This window comes from Ovis canadensis, chromosome 19 (assembly GCF_042477335.2).
Source record: "Ovis canadensis isolate MfBH-ARS-UI-01 breed Bighorn chromosome 19, ARS-UI_OviCan_v2, whole genome shotgun sequence".
Taxonomy (NCBI): Eukaryota; Metazoa; Chordata; class Mammalia; order Artiodactyla; family Bovidae; genus Ovis; species Ovis canadensis.
The window spans coordinates 56,379,360-56,390,043 of NC_091263.1; the positions used below are offsets into that span (position 1 = coordinate 56,379,360).

The 10,684-nt window shown below is 50.3% G+C and overlaps 1 protein-coding gene across 27 annotated transcripts in view; it reads left to right on the forward strand.

The window, feature by feature from the left end:
- FHIT (fragile histidine triad diadenosine triphosphatase) overlaps positions 1-9,220 on the forward strand; it is a 1,561,686-nt gene extending 1,552,466 nt beyond the window's left edge. For 22 of the 27 annotated variants that reach the window (XM_069560458.1, XM_069560461.1, XM_069560468.1 and 19 more), the window contains one exon: positions 8,912-9,220. Coding sequence is in view for 5 of the 27 variants with exons in the window: in XM_069560482.1 (XP_069416583.1) it covers positions 8,912-8,995 (84 nt within the window). In the remaining 22 variants the exon portion in view is untranslated. Of the gene's footprint in view, positions 1-2,833; positions 2,878-8,911 lie in introns of all 27 variants that reach the window. The other 5 variants (XM_069560472.1, XM_069560476.1, XM_069560475.1 and 2 more) reach the window with 2 other exon arrangements.
- The last annotated feature ends 1,464 nt before the right edge of the window (positions 9,221-10,684 follow it).

Here is a 10,684-nt window from a genome sequence, read left to right on the forward strand (position 1 = left end):
TTCGGACGAGCTGCATCTGTCAGGGCTCGTTACCTGTGTGTGCCTGCTGGCTGCCACCGCGCTGGACACTGCAGTGTTGAGAAGGGGCTGATCTCCGCAGTTAGGCGGGTCTGGGTCCAGTCCCACTTACTGTGTGACCTCGTTCCTGGGGCTCTGATATCCACCCCACGGGACGTATAGGAAGATGAAAGGAGTTTTCCACACACAGGCCCGCACACCCCTGAGCACAGCAGCTGGCCAGCTGACACCCTGGATGGACGGGTTTCCCTCCCACCCAGGAAAGAGCAGCTTTGGGGCCCCTCACCTCGCTCCAGTTGAGCCTCCTGACCCTCTGTCCCCACTGTCTGCCAGGGTGGCAAGGTCTGCAGTGGGAGGGACAGAGCGGGGGAGACAGGCCCCAGGCCGAGGCCTGGTCCCCTGGACCATCCTGCTGAGCTCTGGAGTAGAGCTGAGCCTTCTAGCCCTCATGTAGGGGGCCCTGCATATGCCCTCCCACCCTCAGGGGGTCTTGTCCTGGACTAAATGGCCCTTACATCCCCAAAGTGAGTGATCAGCTCTATCAGAGGCGCAGAAAGCTTCCTTCTCTCTACTGAGAAAAATCAGCAACTGCATCTTTGGGCTGGAAGGGACTTTAAAGAACATATAATTCAACCTGTTGTTTTACAAAGGAAGAGACCGTGGCCTGGAGATCGGATATCAGCTGCCCAGGTGCACATAGGATTACAACTCAACCCTTTGTATTTACAGTCCGTCTGAACATACACCGCGGAGGGGTCACATAGATGCCCCCGTGCGGGCGGCCGGCGCCTCTGTCTGGGCTGTGTCCTCTTTGTCTTCTCACCATCTGCATTCTACTCTCAGCAGTAGACCCTCAGGAGACACAGGGTAGTGGGCAATGGCCTCTGTTCCCTACACCCTGCAGGGGTGTCTTCTTCAAGGGTTTGGAACCCTTGCTCTTTGGGTGCCATATACAACTTGCATGCATTTCAGTTCTTTATGAGGAACAGGTAAACCATAACCTATTTGACTATCAGTTTCTCAGCAATACAACATTAAACACGTCATCTCTGTTTTTGGTGAGAGGCTCTGCTTCAGGTTATAGACTTTTATCCATTCCCCTAAGGATTTTTTTTCGATTGTAATCTCAGCTCACACACAAGGCAAAGGGGAAAGAGTTCTATCAACCTCAGTACCTTTTAAAGTGTGGAAAGGGAAAAAAATAATAATAACCCCATTAGTCTGTTAAATGTGCTGAACCCCGACAGATTCTCACTGTGACAATTCTTGAGTGTTTGTCTGTAATCCCTCAGCAAATACACCTTTTATTCAACTATGGAGTCGTAGACACTCCAGACGCAAGTGCCACTAATTAAATAACACACTCAGCAAACCCTCAGAGCCATTCATTACCCAAGGTGTCCTGCGCCATGCTCGGCTTGAAAATTCTCTTCTAACAGGAGCGCACAACTAGAGTGGAGGAGAGTGCTGAAGGAAGGTGACCCTCAAAAGCACGATGAGAAGCGGTGCCTGCCAGACAGAGGAGATGAAACAGCGCACAGGCCTCCTAGCTTCGCTTCTGCCCCTCAGAGGGTTTGAAGGGAGGGAATGTGTTTCACATTGTAGGGATTTTCTTTCTCAAAATTAGTTTCTTTCATGAAAGATGGAAGTAAATATAAAGTAATCCTTTTTCATTTCGACTTGAGTCTTGGGGAAAGGTAATATCAAGCTGCAGATTTAGAGACAAATAAAGAAGCTGGTTCTTCATAAACTCTGTCTGGATGAGAAAGCCTTTTAGGGAGAGCCTTTTCAAGGCACAGATTCAAGGAGGTGATGTCTGTGGACCAAAGAGGGGAGAGAAAAGCCTTACTACCTTCAAGTGGGACATGAGAACCTGCCCAGGGAATAGCAAGAGTTGCTTGGGGCGGGGGGTTCACCCAGCCTAGAAGTGGGTGTAGTCTCGTTTGCCAGGGCAGGATGGGATCAGAGCGGTGACCAGCCCTGCGGGGCTGCACAGTCACACAGCCTCGAGCGCTGGCACCGTGTTTCCTGCATATTCACTGTCCTTGGGGTTTGACTTATCCCTTCAGAGAGCAAAGTGACAACGCTGGACCTGTGGCCACTCAGCCTGGGGGTGGCCTGGTCTCGCCGCAGGGCAGAGAGAGGTCTGCGCCTCCCCTCCTGAGGGGGCTGGCCACGTGGTGCCCAGGCTGCTTTCTGTACCCCCTTCCGGAAACAGACCTCCCCGCTCCCTGTTTAAAGGGAAGTTCATTAACACCCTCTAGAAGTAGGAAGCTGTTGTTAATCCACAGAGGGACAATTCTGAGTGAGAAAATGTACTGGAGTTGCCCCGCTCTCTCGAGTCCGTCCCCACATCACTGGGTTTCCAGCGCCTGCACTTGGGTGGAGTAACCCCTTCCTGCCTCCAGGCAGGACAATTGCATCACCGCAGTTACTAATCAGAGCTGCTCTCTGATCCTTGTCCCTTCTCCCCCAGCGTCTTCTTTACCTACACGCTGTAAGAGATTGCCACCAGCGGCTCTTGGGGTCCAATTTCTCAGACCAAGTGTATTAAGAAAAAATCTGAGAAGCAGGGGTCAGGGGTGCCTGCCCTTAGAAAGTTGCTCTCCTTGTTTTCAGTATGAGTGGAATGACTGTCCACGCCTGTCTGCCCTCTACGCAGGCCTGCTACAAACCAAGGGTTACTTTTATAACAGAGAACTGTTACAGAGAATTTTATGTTAGCTTCTCATGGCTTTGTTTTGTGCGTGAGTATAGATACTTTGTTGTTGTTGTTGTTGTTGTTGTTGTTTATTGAAAGATATTTGCTTTACAGTGTTGTGCTGGTTTCTGCCATACATCAACATGAATCCGCCACAGGTATATATGTCCCCTCCCTCTTAAACCTCCCTCCCATTTCCCACCCCATCCCACCCCCTAGGGAGTCACAGAGCTCTAGGTTGAGCTCCCTGTATCACAGAGCAACATTCCTACTGGTGATCTGTGTTACACAGGGTAAGGTATATTTCCATGCTTCTCTCTCCATTCGTCCCAGCCTCTCCTTCCCACACTGTGTCTGCAAGCCTATCCTCTAGGCCTGCATCTCCATTGCTGCCCTGCAATTAGGCTCATCAGGACTATTTTTCTAGATTCCACACACAGGTGTTAATATACAATATTCGTCTTTGTTTTAAAACCATTTCTGTTTCAGCTTTGGGTAGGAAGGAAAACAAGTTCATTCATTCATTCTTTGAGGCAAGAGGCATTACTTTTGATGGACAATACTTGCCCTGCACATGTGGCTTTGCTAAGAAAGCAGAGGACGGACACCAGAGTAGAGGCTGAATATTTGCCACGGAAGCCTCGTGAAATGTGTCTCCAGTACCTACATTGCTTTGGGGCTTTCAGAGCATTCTATTGGGAGCACACTTTGGAACTGGCCTGAAGGCTTCATGCCCAGGAATTCCCTGCCAGAGAACTAGGCCACACTCTAGATGGTTAGATCCGAGTCTCTGAGGGTGGAGGGGAGGCCTGGCAGTGTTCAGACCTCTGTGAATGCCCCAGGGCATTCTCACAGAGTAGCACAGGTGAGAAACAGTATCCTAGAGAAAGATGACAGCGGATTGCATTTTTATGGTCCCAAATGTTCCCTTCACACTTCACCCAGTTAGAATGAAATTAAAAGACTCTTGCTCCTTGAAAGAAAAGCTATGACAAACTTACACTGCATATTAAAAACCAGAGACATCATCTTGCCTAAAAAGGTCCATATAGTCAAAGCCAAAATGGCAACCCACTCCAGTATTCTTGCCTGGAGAATCCCATGGATAAAGGAGCCTGGCAGGCTATAGTCCATGGGATCTCAAGAGTAGAACATGACTTAGCAACTAAACCTAAATCACCATGGTTTTTCCAGTAGTCATGTATGGATATAAGGGTTGGACCATAAAGAAGGCTGAGCACTGAAGAATTGATGGTTTCAAACTGTGGTGCTGGAGAAGACTCTTGAGACACCCTTGGATAGCACAGAGATGAAACTGGTCAATCCTAAAGGAGATCAACCCTGAATATTCATTGGAAAGACTGAAGCTGAAAGTTCAATACTTTGGCCACCTGATGTGAAGAGCCAACTCACTGGAAGAGACCCTGATGCTGGGAAAGACTGAAGGCAGGAGAAGGGGATGACAGAGGATGAGATGGTTGGTGGCATCACTGACTCAATGCACATGAGTTTGAGCAAGCTCCAGGAGATGGTGAAGGACAGGGAAGCCTGCCTTGCTGCAGTTCATGGAGTCACAAAGAGGAGGACACCACTCAGTGACTGAACAACGAACCAAGACAACCAGTTAGGTCACCTGCGGGCAGCTCCCATCCAGGTTCCTCTTTAGAAAGAGAGATAGTGACCCTTTCTCTTAGTTTCAAAGCAGAAGGCCCGTCTGCCTTGGCCCTCTAGGATGCAGGAGGGATGGGGTCAAGAGGGAGGAGCCTCCTTTACTGACACAGTAAGACTAGGTTGACTTGAACACACACACACACACACACACACACACACACACACAGGTTGGATCTGGTTTGTTTTGTTTTGTTTTGTTTTGTTTTATAAATGAGTTTTTATTTAAGGCTTTCTTACAAAACCCAATTTACCAATTCCAACCCCCCAACTGTTTTCCCACCCCAACCCCACTTGTATAGATACTTGGTTCTCATTGGCTATAAGCTTAGAAAGGCCCCAAATGGAGTGATATCATCTAAAAAGAAAAATATAAATTCTTATTTATTCATTTTAATTGGAGGCTAATTACTTTACAATATTGCAGTGGTTTTTGCCATACATTGACATGAATCAGCCATCGGTTTACATGTGTTCCCCATCCTGAACCATCCCCCAACCTCCCTCCCCATCCTGTCCCTCTGGGTCATCCCAGTACATCAACCCTGAGCACCCTGTCTCAGGGTCTGTTTAAAACAAAGGATTCTGCCCTTTTTGTGTGTGTGTGAAGAGAGACTTTATGGAGCCTGGTGACTCCCACATATTAAGGGGAAGTCAGGAGTGATTCATTCAGACCCCAGCTGGGATCCCTTGACCCCCTGCACTCACCCTGTACTCACTCAGTCATGACAACAAACTGCAGATGGATTCTAGAGACTCTACTGAAGCTTTCAGGGAGAGATGGGTGAAGAGCCCACAGCAGGTCTTGCTGCTGCTGCTGCTAGGTCACTTCAGTCGTGTCCAACTCTGTGCGACCCCATATATGGCAGCGCACCAGGCTCCCCCGTCCCTGGGATTCTCCAGGCAAGAACACAGGAGTGGGTTGCCATTTCCTTATCCAATGCATGAAAGTGAAAAGGGAAAGTGAAGTCGCTCAGTCGTGTCTGACTCTTGGCGACCCCATGGACCGCAGCCTACCAGGCTCCTCCGTCCATGGGATTCTCCAAGCAAGAGTACTGGAGTGGGGTGCCATCACCTTCTCCGACAGCAGGTCTTACTCAAAACCTAGTTGAGGGCTTCCCTGGTGGCTTGGTGGTGAAGAATCCACCTGCTGATGCAGGAGACTTGGCTTCGATCCCTTCTCTGGGGAGATCTCACACGCCATGTAGCGACTAAGCCCATGCACCCCAGCTACTAGGCCTGTGTTCAAAGCCTCTGCTTCACAGCGAGAGAAGCCACAGCAACAGGAAGCCCACACACCACGAACAAAGAAAAGCCGTTGCAGCAAGAAGACCCAGCAAAGCCAAAAATAAAGAAATAAATTACATACATATACACTTATTTAGATTTTCTCCGTCAGACTAGTTTACTTCCCCTCCTAATTCAAAGGTCCCCTCCCCAAAGACCTCTTCTACCATCCAGGGCCAGGGGGCCTCCCTTCTGCCCCCACTCCCTGCTTTGCAAAACCAAGCCCTGCTCTGACCTTGCTGATGTCACCGCTTCCTCCTCCTTGTTGGGGAGGGGACAGTCTCAGCTCATCTGCCCTGTGCTTCTTAGGAGCACAGAAATATTTGAAAGGCATGTGTTCAGGGGGAGATCAGTCAAATTCAGACATTCTGGGCTCCTGTTCTCAGAACTCCAGAAGCCCCCGTTTTCTGGACTGCTCACCTGGCACCTGATGACCTGCTGTCTTGCCTCCTCCTGGGTGTGGTGGTTCCCCAAAGGAGTCGGGAGCATTCTGAGGATCTCATCATTCAACTGTCTGCACTCTCCCAAGAACCTCCCTCGCACTTCAGTATACACATTTGTTGATATGCCCATATAAACACTGAAAACATCACCGTCTAAAGGTGAGATCAAAGGGAAGTGGAGACACAAAGGGCGCTGATGTGTGAGGTCCGACCAGAGGATGGCACCCTCCTCGACAATAAGGCTGACTTCCTGCGTATCTGAGCGCTGACTTCCACTTGCTTTGACGTTTCCTGGGTCCCTGCTGCCTGGTGGTCCTGACCGGCCCCTCCGTCCAGAGCATGCACAGCGGTGAGGACGACTGAGGCTCACAGCGGCGGGTCCACCCGACGTGCCAGCACTGCCCTGAGCACCTACGTGTGTTCCCCCTCATTCCTCCCCATCACCCCACCACGCACGCGTCATGCTGCCTGGAGACGCACAGCCCGGAAATGACACGCCCCACGTCTCAAAGTTCAGCCTGCTCACTCGCTGTCTCTGGCTTCAGAGGTGGTCTCTGTGCCCCCACGAGCTTCCCGACGAGGAGGAGACAAGGAGCTGCTGAAGACAGAGCCTCAGGCGGCCAGGCAGACGGCGTGAACGCCGCGTCTGTGAGCAGGCTATGATGCAGGAGGCATCGGAAGTGGACAGACAGGAAGCCTGCAGTGAAGGGACATGGGCATCCAGGGAGGGGCATCCAGGGAGAGGCAGCAGTCACAGGGCTGGTGCTGGGAAGGGCGGGCAAAGGAAATAACATGGGGCCGCCCTGTTCAAGAGACCAAAAATAAAACGGAGGGAAACTTCTAGGACATAAATCTGCCCTGGACAGGCGAGGCGGAGGAAGAGAAAGGGCACATCCATTTCCAGGCCTGCACAGGTGCCTCTGACTCTTAAGTCAATCATTGTTCAAGGACCAGGGTGATGATGAATGACTGGGAGATGACCAGTGTGTCCTGGCGAGATGGGCGGCGCTGGGAACCACTGGGGAGGATCCAAGTGTCAGACAACAGGGAGACAGGCCCCCTTCTGCGGGGTCGGGAAGGGTGCAAATGGATGGGTACCCGCCTCACTCACAGACATCAGGACCTGAGGAGGCGGTGAGTGTACCCTGAGCTAAAACATGAAGGCCGAAGCAGAAGTGATTGTGCTGCTGTGTTCTGGATCCCAGAAGGGAGCGGATGTAATTCCAAAGGAATGCCCTGCCTGCCCTTTGCTCTCTGCCCCTCTTACGAACTTGCAGGAAACGTATAGCGCTGGACCGACTCACATCTCACTCCATGAGGCTGAAGTGGGCGCCTGTGTGTCCTCTCCGGTGGGTTGAATGGGCCGGTATTGAGCATATCCTTGAAGTACACGCTGGAGCTGGGGGGCAGCTGGGCCTTTGCACCTAGGCCTCCCACGGGTGGCACTCAAAGCCATAAATAGCAAACAGGAAAGGAAAAGCTGTGTAAATCTCCACTCAGGTCTCTGGAAAACCCCAAAGGGGAGGTCTCTTTGTGCATCTGAAAAATGTTTCTCAAAAGCTCTTCATTTACCACGTCTGTGGTAGCTGCCCCAACATGTCCTCAGAGCCCTTTCTTTCAACCTCCCTCAGGCTATGGAATCTAGGCTGTAAAATTCTCCTCTTTCTTCCCTTCTTATTTAAATTTCTGTTTCCTGGAATGGTCTGCCCTTTCCAACCTCCTTCAAGCAAGCAGTCCCAGCTAGTCTGACTCTTGACCACACCCGTGTTCAGTTCAGTCGCTCAGTCGTGCCTGACTCTTTGCGACCCCATGGACTGCAGCATGCCAGGCCTCCCTGTCCATCACCAACTCCCAGAGTTCCCTCAAACTCATGTCCATTGAGTCGGTGATGCCATCCAACCATCTCACCCTCTATCGTCCCCTTCTCCTCCTGCCCTCAATCTTTCCCAACATCAGGGTCTTTTCAGATAACTCAGCTCTTCGCATCGGGTGGCCAAAGTATTGGAGTTTCAGCTTCAGCATCAGTCCTTCCATGTAATACCCATGTTACTAATCGCAGTAACCAAGGCCCAGAAGCCGAGGCTCCGACAAGTTCTCCTCTGGGGTGAAGAGAGTGTCAGAGCTGTGAAATGCATTTCTGTGACCTAGGAATAAGAAGAGAGGGCTTCCTCCAACTTTCCTTCTTTATAAGTATTCCTCATTTGCATTAGGCCCAGCCTAAATCCTTCAGGTAACTTGCCTTGCAGCAAAGCTGATTCTGCACACTACAGACATATGAGCTCAAGAATTCCCCAGTCCAGGGGCAGGTGCCTTGGACTCATATGGAGAACTTGTTAACAAGCACAGATTCTTGGCCTTCTCTCTGCACCTGCTAATTCAGAATGTGGAGGACAGACTGGGGAAATCTGTGTTTTTAACAAGCTTCCTGGTGAAGCTTGTGATAAAGGCTCCGCTTGGGAGTCTCTTCTTACCTAAGTCAAGGTCTGAATTTAGTTCATTTTCTATGTAAGATGTGTGTCCAGAAAGCAAATTAAGAGACTGTGCAGCTGACCCCTGGGGCCTGGGCTGTGGACAGAATGCATGGAGCAGGTGGGGATCCAGGGAGCACGGCATTAGCAGGGCTGGAGTCCGCCCACATCCCGTCATATACCTGCATCTGTGTGGCTCCAAGCAGCATGTTAAGGGCCATCTGAGAGAGCGACAGTGAGCAAACTTACCTTGTGTTTATTGCCATGATTTTTAAAATGCTATTTGTTCTCACTAAATGTCTGGTTTTATGTCCTGTCATTTCCAGGCACAGAAGGAAGAGGAACAAATCCCCAGGCATAAGGAAACGGGCCTCATGCTTCAGGGCCCTGGGCCTTGGAAATGCAGCTAAGCAAACTTTATTACATCCTACAATTCGACAGCCTTTTTGCAAAGCATTTTATTATGCTTGTGGAAGCCAACGGGGTTATGTTTCAATCACCGTGACTGACAGGCTGCCTTCAAAACCACGGCACCCACTTGCCCTTCCACACTTCCTCAGCTACGTACGTAGAATAGAACTTTCCTAACTTGTCCCTTGGCCTGGATGGGAAATAAAAATGCTAGTTAAAATATTTATCTTGCGTGTTGGCTAACTGAAAAATCTGACGTTTGGGGACCTCACAAATGAGCATATTGATCACTCAGACCTGCCGTGCTTCCTGTAAACCAAAGGTCTGCTAAGGCTGAGAGAAGATTTAGAGAGTTTCTGCGGAGGTAAGTAAGATAATAGGAGGAGGGATGTACACCCTTCCCTCGGTGCTGAGAGAGAGAGCTGACAGGGCTTAAGGTGGCAAAATCAGCTTCAGGACGCTGATCGATATGATACATGCGGATCGGACACCTTGGTCTGGGCGCTGGAGTAGGGGGAACATAAGGAAAAGAATGGAAGGGTTCTCAGCGTTGGTTTAGGGAGCACGCCCCTTGCCCATGACAGTCAATTTCTTCAAGGGAGGACGACAGAAGCAGGCCCTTTCTTTCCTCGGGCAGATTAATAAAACAGGGGATTAGAGTTTATAGAGGAAAATAAAACATACCAGTAGCACTGCTACAAGGAACCAAAGGCAGGATTTTTCTTCTTCACAAAAAGCCTCCTTGAGAACCTCTTGGCTTACAGACTGCTCTGACCGCGACACCATCCCCAGCGTGGTGTGTGTGTTTCCTGTGACTGCTGTGACAAATTCACCCCAAACCAGGCAGCTTAGAGCAACAGAAGTGAGTCCCGTCCCGTTGTGGAAGCCAGGCGTCCACAGTCCTGCCAGGCTGGGCTCCCGCCGGAGGCTCTGGGAATCTCTCTCCAGAGGTTCTGCCGGCAGCCTCAGAGTTCCTCGGCCTCACTCTTCTCACCTCTCTCTTCACACCCCCCTCTTGTTCTCTGTGTGTCTCCGCTGTGTGCCTCTCTTATAAGGACACTTGATATTGGACTCAGAGCCCACCCGGATAATCCAGAATGATGCCCTTAAGACCGTAACATCCTTACCTCCATTTCATCTGCAAAGCCTCCTTTTCTAAATAAGGCGGCGTTTACAGATTCCAGGGGCGTGACATGGACATAGCTTTTAGGGGTCCACCATTCAACCCACCGCTTTGACTGTTTCTGACACAGTATAAGCCAGCAGATTGAGCATGACAGATTCGCATCCTGTTTCCAATCTCCTTGAAAGTCCTCGCCAAAGCCTGAATTATTCATTGTTGGCAGTGACTTCTTGAGACCTGGAAGCCTCCTGGTTCCCAAGCCTAGCTGAAAGTGGAAAGCCCTGCGGTCTGAACAGGATGTGTTCAGAAGATAAAATGCCAGTGAGGGAAGATGGCCAACGCTGGTCATCTCCCCCAGCTCTAGGCTTGCCACTTAGTGGTCCAAAGCAGAGCCCTGAAATATACCAATTAATTTTATCCCTAGCAGGTCAAACATGGATTCCATCTCAGTTTCAACAGCAAATGTCCCCATTAGCCCTGGTCCCTGCCTTCCGGGTTAATTCCACATTTTACTCGCTGGCTTTTGGTCAAAAACGTGAATAGACAGTCACTGATGCAACAGATA